Here is a 19,677-nt window from a genome sequence, read left to right as displayed (position 1 = left end):
ATTTAAAACGACAAGAGTTCGTGAGTTTTCCAGACACAGTTCAACAATGAGGAGGGTACACCATCCGCAGAGTTTCTGTGAAAGGAACAGTCTTCAGCACAGGAGTCCTTGTTGGCACTGGTAACAAACTTGGAGTCACACATGATGTCGGCCTGGGAAATACATAACTGTAGTCAGGTGTGAGATGATGAGCAGAGTTTTTGTGAGGAGACGCTGTTGATTTGGCCATTATGCTGTCAATGCTGAACGAACACTTCTGGGTCTTGTGCTCGGGCCTGTGCTGGATTTCTGGAGCTTCGTGGACCTTAATGTTGAGAGTCTGATATTGGAAATATGGAGGTGACACCATGATGCCATCCGGCACTGGCAAATATCCAATAGGATTACCCTGGGCTGGAACCGGCCCAGAAACGCAGTAAGGACGCCCATATGCTCGATAACTTAACGTTGGGTGGAAAAGCAGCAGGTTGTCTTTGGTGAACTCGGGTTGGTTCCTCTTGAATCTTTTTCTTCTGCGCAGAAAGCTGCCGTTGTCAAACATGTCCTCAGATGCAGGGTCCAGGGACCAGTAGTTCCCTTTCCCCGGGTTTCCAGGCTCTCGTGGGATCTTGATGAAGCAGTCGTTGAGTGACAAGTTGTGTCTGATGGAGTTCTGCCACGCGGGGAATTTCTCCTTGTAGTACGGGAACTTGTTGCTGATGAAGTCGCAGATGCCGCTGAGGGTCAGCTTCTTCATTGGGCTCTGGAGGATCGCCATAGTTATGAGGGCGATGTAGGAATAGGGAGGTTTGACGGCGGAGTTTTGCTTTGGAGCGGACGGGGTGGAGAAGCTGCTATCGCTCTCTCCTGAAGACTCGGACCCTGAGTGGTCCACCTCCGTGGGGTCCTTGCAGAAATACTCTCGGTCGCTATGGTCTCCTCTGACGGTGTCTATTTCATCGTCTTCAGAAGAGACGGGGGTACGCTGCCCTTTTTCGTAATCCTGGGAAAGGGTCATGGTTGGAGACCATGTGCTGGACGCGACTTGTGGTTGGTGAAGCTTGTGGCCGGTTTGCAGGACTCATGGAAACGAGGACTATTTATGAGAGGCCACACGCATTCCGTCTTTGGTCCGCCGATGGTCAGACCAATAGGGGTGGAGTGTCACCGCAGGGATTCAGGACAGTCGGGCAGGTGTGGGGGTCTTTGACTTGCTTAAACAAAACCAAACAGCCCATTAGAGCATCTCAAACTCAGGAGATGGCGAAATAAGTGTACTGTTTTCAGTCATATTTAATATTTATTACTTTTTTGAACCAGGTTAAATGTGGAATTTTCCTGTTTTATTATAGCCTAGCTAAGAAAACGTTCTGGCAACTTTTTATGTCGCTATTTTGCTTGTTAAATAAGGAACATAATGTAATATCTTTAGCTATTATTAAGTAATTTTAGCTTCAATATTGAAATAATAAATTGATATTATCAAATGTACTTCCAAATTATGAATCTATTTTTAAACGCATGTGCCAAGTTTCATGCATATTTCGAAAAATAAAATCTTTTACTATTTTCTAAAGTGTTACGTAGGCCTACGCAAGGATTGCGTGTAAAAAAAGAGAGAAACTCTCTATATTTTAATATTAATGCAGTAGTCTATTTTAAAATAAGCCTATATTTGGTGACGCTTTCTTGAGGTTATTTGACCTGAAGTACATTATTCAATTTTGGGTCACATGACAACAAAATGTTTTTTGCATGTGGTTATACACACTGACTTTTTTTTTTTTTTTTTTACTTTAATAGCTAATGTTTAAAATAAAAGATGTAATCCGTATTTTAATACATAATATAATGCCAAAATAATTAAAGTCTTTTAATCTCCACACATTTGAACCTTGACATCTTTAAGTTGCACATAATAAAAAAAGTGGATTTATTTATTTATGAACGAATGCGTGAATGAATGAATGAATTGCATTTTTAATGTGTTTTAGATCCGGACAAAAATTTGCGTAATTCACGTCCAATAAAAATACAATCGTTATATTCTATGACCTTTTAAGATTCCTCCCCAATTCAGAAGCAGGTTAGCGCAGTGGGAGCCGGGACGTACGTGATGGTGAATTTTCACACCACGCCTAACTACCGGTTTAAAAGACTGATTTTCCCCCGATACCCCCTGGGTTTCGTTTGGTTTGTCACCTCAAGATACCCGCAGGTGGTGTGACCATGAAAATGGCCATGGCCCGGCTCCCCGCATTGAAAGAAGAATGCCGGTAAACGAGCCTATCAACATCAGAATCAAATAGGAAACGGCGCAGCTTTAGCCTACAGGCGAGGAGAGAGTTTTATTGGAGGGCATGAATGAGCGCAGCAATCCTCAAAGCAAACCTTCTTGCGCGGATGTGTGTTAAAACTGTTCACAGTCATCTCAATTGCAAATGAAAGGGTCCATCCACTTCCTCAGCTGTGGATGGTGTGGAAGTGGATGCATGTAAATTTCTGAGAGTACTTGAAAGTTGTGTAAACTAACAGAGCTATTTACAGCACTCATTCATATGACAATTTAAAGAAATCCAAAGACCTAAACTGATCTTAAAAGTGTTTGTACTCAATATTAAGGCTTCTAATAACACAAAGCATGAAAAAAAGCAAATTATTTATAGTGTGACAAAATTTATTAAAATATTTTCGTACTAAATTGTTGTAATATATAACAAATAGAACAACAAACATTAGTGAAGCATTAATGAAATTTGTGAACATTTTTTGTAACTCTTTTACATGTATGCATTTGGAAGACACTTCAAAATTTGTGTTGCACTGAATGCACATATGATATAATTTCATTATTGTAACTTAAGATTTAATTTGCTCTTAGTTATCATAATATATGTTCCACTAGAGACACTCAACAAAGTAAACTCTGCCAACCAATTTTCGCAATGCATGTTAATATTGCCATTTTCGCCTCGTCACAGAAAGTGTTAAGTGGGTGCTTGTAATGATAGTTCTCACATTGAAAAAAGACACAAATTTAACACGTTAGAAGAGTAATTTATTTGACTGGTTACTTCTATTTTACACGTTACACAGTGAAAAGGTCTATGTAAAATGATTAGTAATTGATCACTTAAATGAATTGTAAAAATAACAACACTCTTAAAATAAAGACTACAGGTTTTTCAATGTGTCCAAGATATGCATTTCCAGGTATGTATTTGGAGAAAATGTTAATGGAAATGTAAAATAAATTACAGTTTGTGTTTAAGACATTTCAGTTAATATCAGTTTTACTGGTTTGAAATGTGGCGTACAGACGCTTAAAGGATTTTTAGTACATGTTCTACATGTTTAGGAGAAATATGTGTCCGATTTTAACACTTTTTCTATTCAAAACATCATGGAGCATGACAAGCACCTATTATATACCTGCTGTTGCAGGATTTGCAAAAACTGTGGGTTGCAAACAGAAACAGCTGTCTTTTCCAGTGATTTCACAAATGTCTTATTGAGATTGTTGTTGTATGGTTTGTATACGTGGCCTGGTAGATTGTGCACAGTTTCAGTCAGATATCATCTACTCCACGCAGTCTTTATTAGACATGGCTGAAATAAACTCTTTCTTCAGAATGTCGCCATCAAGGTTTCGACCTGAAGTACGAAGACAGTAAATGGTAAATTATTTATGAAACAATTTTTAAATGTAATAAAACAACAAAATTTCCCCCCAGCTTTCAACAGGCAGGTTGACAAAGAGTTCTACATAGGTATTGTATGTAAATATCTGGAATATCTGATCTTACCTATGAAGACGAGTCGGTTGATTCTCGGCTCGTGATCTGTCCAGGACTCTGGAGTCTCATCCAGCTCATAAAGCTCATGGACCCCCTGCAACATCACCTTCTTCTGTTTCTGCTGGATGGAGAAGATCCCCTGCCACAACACACAACAATCATTTACACAGAGAACAGATTTGATTAACATTAGAATGCTTGTAAAGGATATGGGGTGCTGTGTGTACATTAATGAGGAAAAAAAATTAACTTAAATGATTTTAGCAAATGGCTGCAATATAACAAAGAGTGAAAAATTTAAGGGGGTCTGAATACTTTCCGTACCCACTGTATGGTTGATATACAAAGGCAATATAACTTCACAGAAGTCATGATTTTCTAGAATTATTTGGCATTTCGGTGGCTGACATAATGACAACGCAACACTATATATACATAAATGTATCCTCACCTTTAACCGGATAACTATCATCGCCAATCCTGCTTTGTTCTTAAATGTCTTCTCCCATAGGAGATTCTACAAAAAAACAAAAAACATATTCAAGACATTTGTAAAGGTGTTCTTCTGGGTAAATATTTTATTTACACGCTTCCATATGCTATATTTGTACCTGAATGAATATATTTAATAGGTCTTCTGACACACTGCCAGGAACTTCAAATGTTACAGTCAGCATACTCTGAAATAAAACAAACACGGAAGCGAAACGTTAAAAACTTGTTTCATAAACAAAAATGATGGGAGCACCTGTCTCCAAACAGCTCAAGTTACATTACAAATGTACATTAGCTTTCAAAAGTTAGATTTTTAAAATGTTTTTGAAGGAAGTCTCTTATGCTCACCAAGGCTGCATTTATTTGTTCAAAAATACAATAAAAACAGCAATGTTGTGAAATATTATTACAATTAAAAATAACTGTTTTAATATATTTCAATATATAATTTCCTCCTGTGATGCAAAGCTGAATTTTCAGTAGCCATTACTCCAGTCTTCAGTGTCGCATAATCCTTCAGAAATCAATCTCATGTTGATTTGCTGCTCAAGACACATTTCTTAATATTACCATCAATGTTGTGCTGTAAAACACTGTTTTCAGTGTTCTTTGATGAACAGAAAGTTCATAAGACCAGCATTTATATGAATTAGAAAACTTTTGTAACATTATAAATGTCTTTACTGTCACTTCTGATCAATTTAATGCATCCTTGCTGAATAACAGTATAAAGTATAAACTATTAATAAAGTATAAAGTTTGAATGGTAGTGTGTAGTGCATAATAATTTTAGTAAGAAATTGCTATTCATTGTGCCTTAAAGTGAATTTTAAATAAAATGCAACAAAATCAGCGGCAGGTATTTATAAGGGATTTTACTCATTTCTGTTTGTACACAAAAACATTTCTAATAATACCTCTATCTTTAAATGTGTCAGTACAACACTTGAATGAATTTCCCCTTGGTGTTAAACACTTGTACTACTTTAGCACTCATTCTGCTGTACTTCTCTGGGGCGTTACATGGGCCCTTTACAGATATTTAAACCATTGTTTGTCTGTGTTAAAAGTTACACACTTCCTTTTTTCCTGTGGAATAACAAGAGAAAACAGGGCTCTCATTTACATGAAAAGAGCAGTGAGGCTTGGCTCGGAAGGGGGAGGGTCGGACAGACAGGGTGGATGCGGGAAAGTGACCCATCTAATGCTAAGAGCTCCTATGGAGAGTTTGGTTCAAGGATAGAAGGACATTGACAACATTTAACATCTATTGAACCTTCTGGTTTGAACAAACCCTGAAAAGAACCTTCTAGAAAGAGAATGAAAAGAGAAAGAAATCTTTTTTTTTTTTTTACATCAGAAGTGAAAAATATTCAACACACCAAATTCAAAATGTCATAAAAGAGTCATCTTCACCTTGTCTAGATGTGGTTGGCTTGTTTTCACCAGCTGCAACTTTTCAGCTAACCTGCAGAACACAAGATTTCATGACATTTAAATGTGAAACAAGCACACTGATTGATGTCCAATGCCTTCAATAAACAACATCCTCTTACATACCCAAATGTATTAGACAGATGTACAGAGTCTTAGCTAAAACCTTTCAAAGGGTTTGACTACACTGACGGCCCCTAATCCTGGTGCTGGTGTGATGCACACGAGCTTTTGGGTTTAGTAATGGCAAGATTGAGCTTAATACAGAAAGAAAGAAGAAAGCGCGTGAGCGGGCTCTGACCCCTTGGGGAGGGCAAACGTAGCTCTGTGGATTATTCGTCGGGCTGTGAGTACCACACAGCAGACCAGAGGGGGGTCATCCCAGACAAGCAGCCTGTGCTCAAGGGGGCAAATGGGCCACAGTCGTGGGCTGAAAGGCAGTCTGTGTGGAAGCGCTTCTACTGCAGACACTGCTATAATCCTCCGCAGCTGGGCTCACTGCAATTACTCTTAAAATGGGTGTTTCATTTTTTTGTTTTCGTGTAAATCATTAACATTAGCATGAGGTAATGGAAATGGAGTGTTTGATCCTCATCGGATACACAAAATCCTCTAGAAAAATAGCGGCGAACAGAATCGCTACTATACTTCAGTAAGAATCATGTTGTGTAATTCTTCCAAGTATTCTTCAAAAAACACTTACCTTATGCCGTCTTTGGTATCAAACGAATGTAAATCTAATACTTGAGACAGGTCAACCCTATAAGGAAGGAAAATACACTTAATTTGTATTTATATATAAATACTTATTCTGTCTTTGATGTTATTAATAGATGACAGAAAATAAAGGTAGGACCCTAAAAACTGCTGAAGAAAGTTTTTCATTGGTCAGTTTATGAAACTGATTGAAAATAGACTACTTTTCAAAAGTTTGGGGTCAGTTACATTTTTATTTTTTTGAGACATTAATAATTTTATTCAACAAGGATGCATTAAATTGATCAAAAAGGACAGTGAAGACATTTATAATGTTACAAAAGACTTATATTTCAAATAAATGCTGTTCTCCTGAACTTTTTATCCATCAAAGAATCCTGAAAAAAATAATCTCGGTTTCCATAGAAATCTTAAGCAGCACAACTGTTTTCAACTTTGATAATAATAAGAAATATTAGAATTACAATCAGCATATTAGAATGATTTCTGAAGGATCATGTGACCCGGAAAACTGTAGTAATGACTGCTGAAAATTCAGCTTTGCCATCACAGGAATACATTATATTTTAAATTATATAAAAAACAGCTATTTTAAATTGTAATATTATTTCACAATATTACTGTAATTTTGATCAAATATATGCAGCCTTGATATGCCTAAGAGACTTCTTCTAAGTACTGACCCCAAACTTTTAAATGCTAGCATACTTATCAGATTACAGGTCTCGATTAATATATAACTGCTTTAAAATGACAGACATTTGTTGAATGCAGGGTCAGCTTTATGTAAAAGTGAAGTTTGAAACTGCTTCAAAATATGGTACAATATGCAAACACTTTTTACCCTGGATCACAATAAAGTGCGTTTTGTGTTTTGTGGTTTCTGCATATACTCCCACCTGGATTTTTGAGTCTCCAAAATCTTTACGAGCCCATTTATTGATCTATAATGAAGAGGACAGAGCACATGTACTGTAAAACAAACTCAAAGACATCTATCAAATGATCACTATAACTAGATTTTTACATTTTCTGATGTAAATGTAAGTGCAAAGGTCTGCCTTACAATGCTAGGGTGTTACGGTTGGTTGCCAGGACATTGCTTTGTGGTTGCCAAGGTGTACTGAATGGTTTTTAATGTGTTAATTAATGTTACTTGGGTGCTCTGGGTTCTGGCTGCTAACTGGCCAAACTGGTTTACCCGATATTCTGGAATAGATATGACTCGGGTACCTCGTAAAACAAGTTTATTTATATATTGTTTTATTTATTTACTTATTTTTGACGATTTTATTGTTCACCATGCAAAAATCATAAGAAAATTGCTTAAGTGATAGTACACAGCAAAGTTTATTACTTTGTGTTAGGGGTTCAGATCATTAACTATAAAGCAAGCACCATTTATAATTAATAAAAATGTTCCTGGCTTCACCACAACACATTTCTGACATGTTTGAGACAGACACCAGAATCCACTGAATAACATACAACTATAGGGTTGCACAATATATTGGTATTACACTTTTGCCGGTATTAACATTCATTAAATTCGTTATTTTTTTAAAAACACTCATTTACGTTAATAACATTGTTAAATATGACCTTTAGCTAATTTCAAAATAAATATCATTGTTCATGGTGTACATTATAATGCTGCGATATCTACATTCACTGAAGCATTTAAAACAATTAATTTTTAGTTTTTAGTGTGTTTGGTAGTTAGTTTAGTGTGTTTTTATTTCTAATTTATTTACACAAAATTGTATAGAACTTTAACAAGAAATGTACTGGTTATATATATATATATATATATACATACAGTATCTGTGTACTCACTTTTGTGGCCAGTGGTTTAGACATTAATGGCTGTGTGTTGAGTTATTTTGAGGGGACAGCAAATTTACACTGTTATACAAGCTGTACACTCACTACTTTACATTATAGCAAAGTGTCATTTCTTCAGTGTTGTCACATGAAAAGATATAATAAAATATTTACAAAAATGTGAGGGGTGTACTCACTTCTGTGAGATACTGTATATATAAATAAATAAATAAATGTATAAATATACACAATATATTGGTACTACACCTTTGCCTAAAAGTGAATCTTTCAACACTTTAAAATGTATTTTTTGTTTTTAAGCAAATGCCAAAATAAACATCTAATTTTTATAGTTGTACATTGTAATGTTGTGTTGCCTGAATTGGTTCTGATTGATTTTGGTTCCCAGTATTTTATTTTTAAATTAATTTAGACAATATAACAGTATAAAACGTTAAAACTTAATATCGACCATTTATTCGTTAAATCATTATCAGCTTTTGAGTATCAGCCAGAATTTTAGTATCAGTCCATCTCGAATAAGAACATATAGGAATATAAAGGGGTCTATGGTTCTCACCTCACCATATCTCTGAGCTCCACCATCTCACTCTCATTCACTAGATCGGTCTTATTGATGATGGCCAGATCAGCAAGAGCTATCTGCCTAAAAACAGAGAGCAGAATTCAGCACCATTCACAATCACCTGATAAATGCTGCCTATCTTTCCTACATATGTATGGAACAAAGGCAGACGACACCTCAGAGGGTCGCATATGGATTATTAGTCATAAAAAGCAAATCGCTTCTTTGTGCATTTACAGTTGCTGTACACAAGTATGTGTGACTACAGTCGTACTATACATCAATAGAACAATACAGTACGAGAACAACTCATCCCATTCTCTCTCTCTTTTGTCACTCTCTTTATTGCTCAGTGTTCAATGTCCCACTCTCCCTTTGTAACTAAATGTGTGTGTGTGAGTAAGTATGTAAACACACTTTGCTGTGTTTCATCCATCCCCCTGCCTGTTGTCGAGTCGTGTGTGGGTGGCATAGTTCGTGCCATACTCAAAAGGCGCCACCATTTTGCGTGGTAGGAAAACATAAACAGAGTGCAGAAGCGTTTTTTATGACTTCTGACACTTGTAAGCATTCCGACATGCCTCCGAACCCCAACAAAAACACCCTGACTGCAGCAGGAGAGGGGAAAGGAGCAGGGCTGGAATTGGATATGTTTTTGCACAAACATTAGCGCCAGTTGTCATGTTTAATAGAGATAACAGTCATGAATAGAATTTCAAAAGACCCCACAAGAGGTGCTCATAAAAATGTTGGTGATTGGACAATTTGACTTTTGGATTCTTGTGTTACTAAGATTCTATCTTCTTGTCTTGTATTTTTAACACCATATTTTTATATTAATGAATCAAATAAGAGTTTACCTTCCAGCTTCATTGATAAGACCCTCTGGCTTCTCTTCTATTAGATGCTAAAAGACAAATAGGAAATGACAATGATTACATAACATACAAAAGAACTATTAAAACAAACCTTATTAAAACATACAAGGTTTACATTTAATTTTGATGATATTTCAGGGATGCATAAATATATAATAAAAAACAAACAAACAATTATTTTAATAACATTGTTAAATGTAATCTTTAGCAAATTTCGAAATTAATATTGATTTTTTTCACAGTGTACATTATAATGTTGTGATGTTTGAATTTATTTCTACAATTTTTTTTGCATTCTATTTTAAAATAAATGTAAAAAATTTAATTATTTTAAATAGTATGGAATTTGAATATCAGAAAAGTATTGGTTATCACCATAATAAAACAAATTAACAAAATTTTATTTTAAATTTATTTAGAGAAATTAGTATGGAATTTTAATACAAAAATGTATCGTTATTGGCATAATTTTAGTTATCAAAACAATAATAAAAAAACAAAAATCACTATTATATTTATCATCTTAAACAGAAAAGTACAAATACAAATGGTTTGTTACGTCTTCAAATGAAGCAATATAGCTTGATGTACTTTCATGCCTAAGACCTCTTTAACCATGATATAATTGCATTGAGTGGTTTATTGCTTTTACAATGTAAAAAAGTCAATTTGTCAATTTGCAAAAAATAGATAACTTTATATATAATATTTATAAGAACAAATAATTCTTCAGACAAAATAGGTAAAATCATTTATTAGACTAAGAGTAAGCTGTTTTTGGTTGCAAAGCACTACAGCAAGCCAAAGCATTAAAAGAATCCAAAGAATTCAAGCGATATTCAGTCACAGGTGTGTGTATTGTGTATATTAGCTATTTTATGGCAGCTATGAATGTGGCTCATCCATCCAGAATTTAGAGTCTGGACTTTATCATTTATAAGATCTAATAGAACGATAAGAACATTTCAAATCTCATTAGGCTCTGTATACTTCTGCACTTGTTCTGTCCAGCTTCCTTCCTGAAAATACATCTTTCACATCGGTGCAGATGAGCAAACTGACATCTTTACGATTACAAGATGCAAACTCACTAAAAGAAATCCAATTTCCAGGATATTATAACTTCTGAACAGTTTGCTTATTGAAAACAATCCAATTTATTTTCCTGTGTGTGTTGCCAGTCCTCTCTGCTGACTGGGAGGAGGCATGTCTCATTGTCTGTGTTCAATATGTAATAACATTGAGCTCTGGGAGCGATACAAGCCTCATCATCTGTCTGCACAAGTTTCAAACCAACTGGCAGAGATCAAGGCACACGAGGGCACCTGATGGGCATGTCTGTGCAAGTCAAACCCCTCACCTGAACCGAAGTATCTCTTGTATGGATGAATATATCAGGTGACAATGAAAGAGCAGGACAAAGGGTGACAGGCCCATTAGAGTGATTTGCCTGGATATCTATTATTTCTTCAGTTTCTATCAAGCCCTCCCCTGTCTTCACCTCAACAGGCGCTCACAGAACCCCAGAGGGCGGCAGTGCCGAGGTGCCACCTCTGCAATAAAAAGACTGACACCACTAAATTGCAGCCTATTATCCAGGTGTCAGTACCACTGTCCTGCTCCCAGCCTGAAGTGTGAAGAGGAACGGCAAGGGGGGAGATATTTCAGTGGGACACGATACTTGAAGACTAATATAAAATATAAGAATTTTCTGTAAAGACCAAGTAAATGTAATGCCTTCAATTAACATGGACCCAACTTTGTGTTTGTTTATCGTTTTTCCATGTAAAGCATTAAATATAACAGTCTGCTTCTTTAATTAATACAAGGTCAAAAGATTTAATAACTCTACAATTTAAAATACAAAATAAGTTTTAAATGTAAAACATTATAATAGTAAAATTTTCAAAAAAAAACATTTTTTTATAATTTATTATTTTATCAGGATCATTGAAATATCTTTGATGTGTTTATTTTATTATGAATATTATTTAACTTAAGATATTTATTATTCCTATTCATTTCACATTTCATATTTAATTATTTTTCTATTAATTTTTATAATTAATTTTTTCCCCCAGATTTTTTATATGGCTCACTTTTATGTTTATTAAAATATTATTTATGAAAACATTTTATATTTATTCATTTATAAATTATTTAACTATTCTTTAAAAAATATATTTTTTGTTCAATTAAATCCCTGTACTGAAGAAGAAAAAAAATCAAATAAACTCTTAAATAATCTACTAAATTATCAGTTTCCATAAGTAATTTTGTCTGTGGTTTGACAGAATGGAGCAGCAACTTACCTGCATCCCATATTTAGCATCTATAACTGTGACAATACCTATGTAGGAGATGAGAACACTGAATTATACCGACAGGTAAACCATCAATGACTTCATCTGAGGCAGCATTTATTAGTTTAGGTTCTTACCGTCCAGATACACATCACTCCCTAATTCTGCATCAACCCAAAACATGGAAGCAACAGCTCCTGGTTTGGAAACCATATATAAATTAATTGTACAAAATTACACACACAGACACACACATAAAATCTAAATAATTATAATTATTTCTCTATTTACTGTAAAATATACAAATGGGAAAACACTTAATTAAATTACCATTGTAATAAAAATATATATTTTTTAATATAAAAAAATGATGTAAAGTATAATTTCATGGCACTCACCACTGGAAGGTTTAGCAATAAAATAATTTAATTATATTCTATGCTTCAGTGTAGCATTTTATTAGGTTTTGCAGTGTTTATCAAGTTACTGGACACTTTTTGCCTTAAAACTCTTTTTTTTGCCTTAAAACTCTTTAGTAAAAAAACTTAAATGGGTTATGGGTGTAGGTATGTGCTTTAAAATGCATAACTAAATTTTACGGGTGGCTTAAAATTTTTCAAGCTACAAGATACATTAGGTTTGTTTCCATGCTTTCCAACTTTACTTGTAAAATTTATTTCACAGTTTCATGTTACAATTTGAGGCCATCTTGTTCACATAATGGAGTTTTGTCAAACTGTCAGGGTAGAATAAGAAAGCATGATAAATATTTGACAGAAGTGTAATGAAGGCAATGTTCTTGAAAGACATCAGATACATAACCCATTCAGCCCACAAGCATCTTCTGAAGAAGGGGAGGGGCTTATCCCCCTGAGGCTCCTAGGAGTGACAGGCCTGTCTCAGCCAATGACAGTGAAGAGGGGCTTGTGTCTGAGCTCTGAGGGCCCTCCACGGCACTGGCCCTTGACACCTGTCACTCATGTACACAGACTGGCTGCAGTGATGCTGCTGATTCCCCTGCCTTTCCATTGATCTCTGTTTCACTTTCAATTGCTTTACAGTGCTTTTTGCTATGTAGGAGAAAACTCCTTCTTCACAAAGATGTCTAAATTGTCTTGCAATGTAAAAAAAAATTTAAAAAAATAAAAAACTTTTAATGTGAAATAACCAATAACAAGTTGCCCAAAAGTGAAAATTTGCTGAAGATTTACTCATCCTCAGACCACCCAAGATAGATGAGTTGTTTCTTTGGAACAGACTTGGAGAAATTTAGAATTACATGACTTATTCCACATGACTCCAGTCCATCAATTAATGTCTTGTGAATCAAAACTATTAGCTGTAAACCATTGCTTCGGGCCAAAATATCAAAACATCAAAATCCACCAACATATTTAAAACTGGTTTGGAATGTTTTCACTCATAAATGTTGCTTGATCTGTGCATATTTCTTTACTGATTCAGACGAGATGAAACTTTTCATTGGACAAAGCAATATTATGGATAGAGGACTCTTAACTCTTAACAAACAAAGATGTTAACTGATGGACTGGAGTCGTGTGGATTACTTGTGAATTAATGTGATGTTTTTATTAGCTGTTTGGATTCTCATTCAGACGGCACCCATTCACTGCAGAGAATACACTGGAGAGCAAGTGATGTAATGCTACATATCTCCAAGTTTATTACAATGAAGAATCAAACTCTTTGATATCTTGGATGGCCCGAGGTTGAGTAAATGTTCAGCAAATCTTCATTTTTTCGGTGAACTAATCCTTTAATAGCTAAACGCTAATGCGGACTAAGACAAGGTGGATTGCTACTAGTAAGGAAAGCCTTACAATTCTATAAAATTAAATCTAAGCCATAAAACACAGCCTAATCTAAGAATCTGTGTAAACATGGATGTACATATTTTTAGACCTCTCCTATACAAAAGATAACGGATTACAACTTTTGAGCAAGATGGCCAATGGATGCATTAGTTACCATAATAAACTGATTTGGTAGGTTACGAAGATGTAGATGTTGGTGCACATGAAATACAGTACCTGGATCTGCCAATCCAGTAGTCTCTAGAAGGATGTAGTCAAACTTTCCTTTCTTCTCCATTAGATTTTCAATAGCTTTTAAACCATTGTCTCTGTAAAAGACATGGGTGATAATGTATTATCTGACATAATTCAATATATGCAAGTATGCACTAGTTTGGGATTGGTAAGAAGTCTCGTATGCTCACCAAGGCTGCATTTATTTGATCAAAAAATATAGTAAAACAGTAATATTGTGAAATGCTGTTACAATTTAAAATAACGGTTTTCTTTTTGAATATACTTTAAAAATGTAATTTATTCCTGTGATGGCAAAGCTGAATTTTCAGCATCATTACTCCAGTCTTCAGTGTCACACGATCCTTCAGAAATCATTCTAATATGCTGATGTAATGCTTAAGAAACATTTCCTATTATTATTATAAAGGTTGAAAATAGTTGTGCTGCTTAATATTTTTGTTGAAACTATGATCATGTTTTTTTCAGGATTCTTTGATGAAAAAAGTTAAAAAGAACAGCATTTATTTGAGATATAAATCTTTTGTAACATTAAAAGTCTTTATTGTCAAATTGATTATTCTTTTTTAAAAATCAATTTAATGTTTCCTTGTTGAATAAAAACATGAATTTCTTTCCAATTTTTTGAATGGTTGTGTACGTGTTATTTATCACGCAGCAGTAGTTATAATGTTTTTAATAATCCCATATAAATAATTACTAATTAGAAACAATTAAATTAATAAAACAAGGACAACAGCTATTTAGTCATTGGAATGTAATGGCAAGCAGAAATAGTGGGTTTCTTAAAAAGTGCAAAAATAGTTCTGTGGTCCAGATGGAACTATATTTATTCTTCATAATACTTCACACTACAACAGACACACATTCATATACTTTATAATTTTGTCCTGGGGTGGGCATTATGACCAAAATCTTATTTCACAGTATGAGAAATTTTATTTCACAATAACGATATGTACCTCGATATAGCGATTTTTTATTTTATTTTTGTTATTAAAATGAAAAAAAAGAAGCAAATTACAAGCACAACAGAACAAATAAATATGAAATAATTTGTATTTATTCAGCTACAGTAGGCTAGGTTTATTTAACATGTAGTAAGAAATATTACTGAAATTGTATAAAGTGTATAAATAAATCACTGCATAGTCTTCACTATATAAATCAAACATGATTAACATTAAAGGGGTCATATGATGCTGCTAAAAAGAACATTATTTTGTGTATTTGGTGTAATGAAATGTGTTTATGCGGTTTAAAGTTAAAAAAACACATTATTTTCCACATACTGTACATTATCGTTTCTCCTCTATGCCCGTTAGAACGAGCCGTTTTAGGTAGGCGTGGTTGACTCTTAACTTTTATAAAGAATATCTCTTTGGTTTTGAGACTTTAGTCTTTGCAACTTTACAGATCTTCTTTATGCACCAAGAGCTTGTAACACTCCAAAGAGAAAGGAAAAATTGAAATCGCATCATATGACCCCTTTAATAATGACAGACAGCAGCAGGTAAATAAAGCTGCTGTCCCTTTAAGACCGACTGCACTGATCCAATATACTGAAACACATCCGGTTTTCACCCAACTGTTTATATTTATTTAACATATAACCGACTGTGTTTACTTGAATACTCCACACGGCGATTATTATGAAATAACTGTGTGCGTATTTGACCATTCAAGCACAATAACACACAAAAGAGATCTGTTTTCGCATCGCATGCTGTCGAGAGAGGGACTTTCAGTGTGTGCGTTTCGGCTGTGTGTCAGTCAGCGTGAGCACCGCATTGAGCTCGTTTTCACTGCTTATTGCACTTAATAACTCTACCAAGTGCGTCCCACTCTTTATTTTCTCATTCACGCATGTTTCCTTAGCACTCAAAAGGTGTATAACGTTTAAGGCTTTAAGCAGTACTATGTTACGCAGATACATCTGCATATTGCAGAATACACGATATAGCAAAATCTCTAACAATAGACACTTTATTTCGCGGTAACGATATACAGTATACCGTCATACCGCCCAGCCCTATTTTGTCCTAGTATTTAGTAGTAGTCTGAACAACCTTACTTCACAGAGCAGCACAGGCAGCCGTTCCTCAGCTCCAGCCACTCCTCATACAGCTCTCCTGCCTGACTGACAGCCAAAGACTTCTCCAGAGCACTGCCTGCGGGACAGCACAGCACAGCACAGGCTCAACCTCTCAGTAGCAGCCCAATATTACAGTCTCCAGTTAGGTCATTTATAATCTCTGCACTTTTGATCAAAATGTTCATGAATATGGTCCAGATGGCAAAATGTTAATGGTATAATTATGAAACATCAAAAAAGATAACAATGTTAAAAAGACCAAATCACAATGAAAATGTGGGTCTTCCACAAGCAATAAGGTCCTACTACACTGATTAAGGAAATAGGGAATGCTTTGCTGCCCTCTCCTGGTCAAAACAGCAAGATATCCTAAGGGACTGTCAGGACTCAGGACACATAAAAGCATCAAGGCATAAGAACTAGACTAGGGGACTTTTGATTGCTTATTTGTTTGCTCATTTTCTAACTTACCTTCACCAAATTCATTAAGAATGACAGCTATTCGTTTATTATGTTGCTCTGTTAATATGTAGTTATACTGTCAAATTCTTAAGGAAAATCTGCTGCCCTCTGCCAGAAAGCTGTCAATAGGAAGAAGGTTTACATTCCAACATGACAATATTATTTGGCCTCAACACCAAACAATATGTCTGGCGGAAATCCAGTACAGCTCACCATCTAAATAACAGCATTCCTACAGTAAAGCATGGAGGCGGTAATATCCTGTTATGGGGGTGTTTCTCTGAAGCAGGGACTGGAGCCCTTGTCAGGATAGAAGGAAAAATGGGTGGGGCAAAATACTGTCAACTGTGTCTGTCTTCATTTCAGGCTGCAAAGCAACAAAATGTGATTATTTTAAAGGAGGTGATCCTTTTCTATACCTACTGTACATAATTTGTTCACTTAGAAATCAAAACTCAGTGTTTTGAGAAATAAATTATTTTTTGTGCAATTCTGTACATTTCTGTGTCACCCATTTACAGTGTGTATATATATATATATATAATTATATACTATGTGTGTTAAAGCAAAAGCTGGTTCAACAAAATACTGACACAAGGGGGTGATTCTTTTTCCAAATCAGCGACTCTGGTTTTTTATTTATTTTTATTTTTTTCTGACATGTTCTTTCACTTGGATGTTATAAGTTGCACTGAGTAAATAACTATATACAGTGTATATGTGTATGCATGCATGTATGTATGTGCGAGTGCTATGACAAACTCCTGTGCACTCCACTCTGATCACCCAAAAGACACACGAGAGTAACTTTAGTGTTTTACATTTTCACATCTGTGTGTAGTTTGGCGTGTATGTGGCTAATTATTTTATGTTTTTGTGTGTAGAGTTCCTACGCAAAAATACAATTTTTAGAATAGTTAAAATAGTTTTGAAAGAAGTGTTTGCTTTTGCAAGAAATGTGTGACGTTTTGCATGTTGTGTGTGTGTTTTGTGTGTAGAGTTTTGAGAAATGGAGCCATTGTTTCAAAAACTGTGTGTGAGCATTTTTAAAAAAACCATAATATAAGAGACACACATGTGCTGTCAATGGCTGTCAACACGATCTACAAGCGCCATGCATTAGAACTGAAGCTAATAAACACAAATAAAACACAACTTACACTTTACGAAGTACAAACTCTTAGATGAAGTAGGCTACTAGATGATGAAGAGCAATGAATATTTCACTGAGCGATGTGCTGGTGTGTATGTAATCACGGTCCGAGCTGCGCTTAGACTTGAAGTTACAGTTCCTAGTTAAAAATGATGTGAATCGTGTTTAAACCTGCTGTTTAACATTTCAAGCTGTATTTAATAACTTAATGTACAAAAATAAATAAATAAAAGAAAGCATAAAGCCAAATATGGTGACAATTATTAAAAAATATATGCCCATGATTTATATAGACTAGAACACAGTTAGCAAACAATTCACGTACCAAACACTTTATGTACACAAAGAACCAGCAGTATTTTCTGTAATATATAGAAAATATAATTTCTAAAAAAAATTAAATAATAATAATACTTTTTTTACTTAACAGATAAAAAAAAATAACAAAAGCACATAACAAAATCACTAAAACGTAAACTAAAACAATTTAAAATATATCGTATAAAATAAAAACTAACTCAAAATATTAAGAAATCATTAATAAATGCTGTAACGTTATATAAAATATACTAAAATAGTATTGTTGGAGCGCAATTCATGACCGACAGGGGTCGCAGCTGTCCTATTTCACAGCTCTCTTGACTAGATTTCATTTCATTCAGCAAATTGACCAAGTGTGAAAAGCAGCTTATTTACCACATACCACAATAACAACATAAACATAATGTTAGCAATCATATTTTATCAAACATATGTCGATAAAAGATATCCAGGCTTGTTTTTTTCGCATCTTAACCTAAACCGGTATTTTTGTTTATATCTATCTGTCGTCACCCATTTAAACCCATTTGTTTAAGTAAACCCACCCTTAATCTTCATAACATCGTTTAGTCTCTCTCTCTCTCTCTCTCTCTCCCTCTATCTCTCTCTCTCTCTCTCTCTCTCTCTCTATCTCTCTCTCTCGCTCTCTGTCTCGTTTAAATCCACTCTGTTTGGGTTGAAGTTAAAATGCGGAAGTTTCCGCCCAGCAAAGCCGCCGATACCGCGAAGATGAGGCTCGCGATGCCATCAGCGATCATCCGCGCTCCGTGCTGCTCTCCGCGGCTCTGCGTGGACTGAGATCAGACTCGCATGGCGTCTCTGCCAGCGTCAGAGCGGAGAGCATTCGCTCTCAAAATCAACAGGTAATGCTCATTTCCTTTGGATGGACCTTATAGCTCGTGCACTGACAGATCCCAGGGAAGCTGAGCTGACTTTTGGAGCCGTCTGTCTGTCCGCAGTCAGTGTTAAATCTCTACATGGAGTTTGGGTGAATTCCGGAACAGGCAGCTACACGTTTGGGATACGCTACAAGTCTGGCACCATGAGACTTGATAGTCTTCTTATCAGTTATGGCTGTGTGATACAGATAAGTTCATGAGCTACAGCACTGAGATTGTATTTATCAGCATATTATTTTTTTTCTCCCAGTTTGGGAATCTCATTTTCAAATAAGTTTTTAACTGCAGTTTTAATAGTAACCTGTCACACAGCATGCAGATGGTCTACATTCAGATACATCTGTGCTGTGAAAGTTATTGAGGTCCAGAAGCTTTCCACACGTATCCCTTCAGGGCAAAAAGAAAGGAAGAATGATTGAAAAAATATGGCAAAGCATTTCAGAGCAATTTTCATTAATTTCCGTGTAATTCTAAATATGGATCTCCTGTCTATTTGATCATTTCCTCCACAAGCCCCTTTTTCTCCTCGGGTTATGACGGATCAGGACTGGCCCCTGCTATGTGTAAAGTTAAGGTGGAAGTTTGTATTGTTCCTGTTTTATTGCACAACAGGTGGGGAGGAAATGAATATATGGACGTAGTGGAAGAAGGGAGTCCGGTAATAA

At 35.3% G+C, this 19,677-nt stretch overlaps 3 protein-coding genes across 3 annotated transcripts in view; 1 reads left to right on the top strand and 2 right to left on the bottom strand.

Annotated features, from left to right (window-relative positions):
- Nucleotides 1-40: 40 nt before the first annotated feature.
- LOC107711836 (forkhead box protein D5-like) lies at nt 41-1,277 on the bottom strand. Its single transcript, XM_016516880.1, has one exon. It carries the CDS (start codon nt 995-997, stop codon nt 41-43), a length of 957 nt encoding a protein of 318 aa, XP_016372366.1. The 5' UTR covers nt 998-1,277.
- Nucleotides 1,278-3,025: 1,748 nt separating this feature from the next.
- Nucleotides 3,026-18,871, bottom strand: LOC107711821 (COBW domain-containing protein 2-like). The gene is made up of 15 exons (XM_016516866.1): nt 18,836-18,871; nt 16,649-16,715; nt 16,157-16,253; nt 14,065-14,156; nt 12,151-12,210; nt 12,023-12,060; nt 9,693-9,739; nt 8,827-8,913; nt 7,322-7,366; nt 6,409-6,465; nt 5,688-5,739; nt 4,388-4,456; nt 4,228-4,293; nt 3,786-3,915; nt 3,026-3,633 (listed from the first exon to the last, which is right to left on the bottom strand). The coding sequence occupies exons 1-15, from the start codon at nt 18,869-18,871 to the stop codon at nt 3,560-3,562; spliced, it is 1,017 nt and encodes a 338-aa protein (XP_016372352.1). The 3' UTR covers nt 3,026-3,559.
- The window catches only part of LOC107711870 (dedicator of cytokinesis protein 8-like), a 41,272-nt gene continuing 40,353 nt past the window's right edge, over nt 18,759-19,677 (top strand). Inside the window, exon 1 of the mRNA XM_016516944.1 lies at nt 18,759-18,976. Within this exon, the coding sequence (XP_016372430.1) occupies nt 18,924-18,976 (53 nt within the window). The 5' untranslated portion in view covers nt 18,759-18,923. The remainder of the gene's footprint in view (nt 18,977-19,677) is intronic.

The sequence above is a fragment of the Sinocyclocheilus rhinocerous genome, unplaced genomic scaffold (assembly GCF_001515625.1).
Source record: "Sinocyclocheilus rhinocerous isolate Xijiao unplaced genomic scaffold, SAMN03320098_v1.1 scaffold988, whole genome shotgun sequence".
Classification (NCBI taxonomy): domain Eukaryota; kingdom Metazoa; phylum Chordata; class Actinopteri; order Cypriniformes; family Cyprinidae; genus Sinocyclocheilus; species Sinocyclocheilus rhinocerous.
Note: the sequence above shows the minus strand (reverse complement) of the source record. Positions and strands in the feature narration are given on the sequence as shown.

Excerpts from the sequence above, each read along its gene's own strand:
- LOC107711821 (XM_016516866.1), bottom strand. The coding sequence starts at position 18,871 with ATGATCGCTGATGGCATCGCGAGCCTCATCTTCGCG. Across the intron at positions 12,211-14,064 it reads TACTGGATTGGCAGATCCAG|GAGCTGTTGCTTCCATGTTT; the intron begins GTACTGTATTTC and ends TTTCCAAACCAG. Across the intron at positions 6,466-7,321 it reads TTGGAGACTCAAAAATCCAG|GGTTGACCTGTCTCAAGTAT; the intron begins GTGGGAGTATAT and ends CCTTCCTTATAG.
- LOC107711836 (XM_016516880.1), bottom strand. The coding sequence starts at position 997 with ATGACCCTTTCCCAGGATTACGAAAAAGGGCAGCGTACCCCCGTCTCT.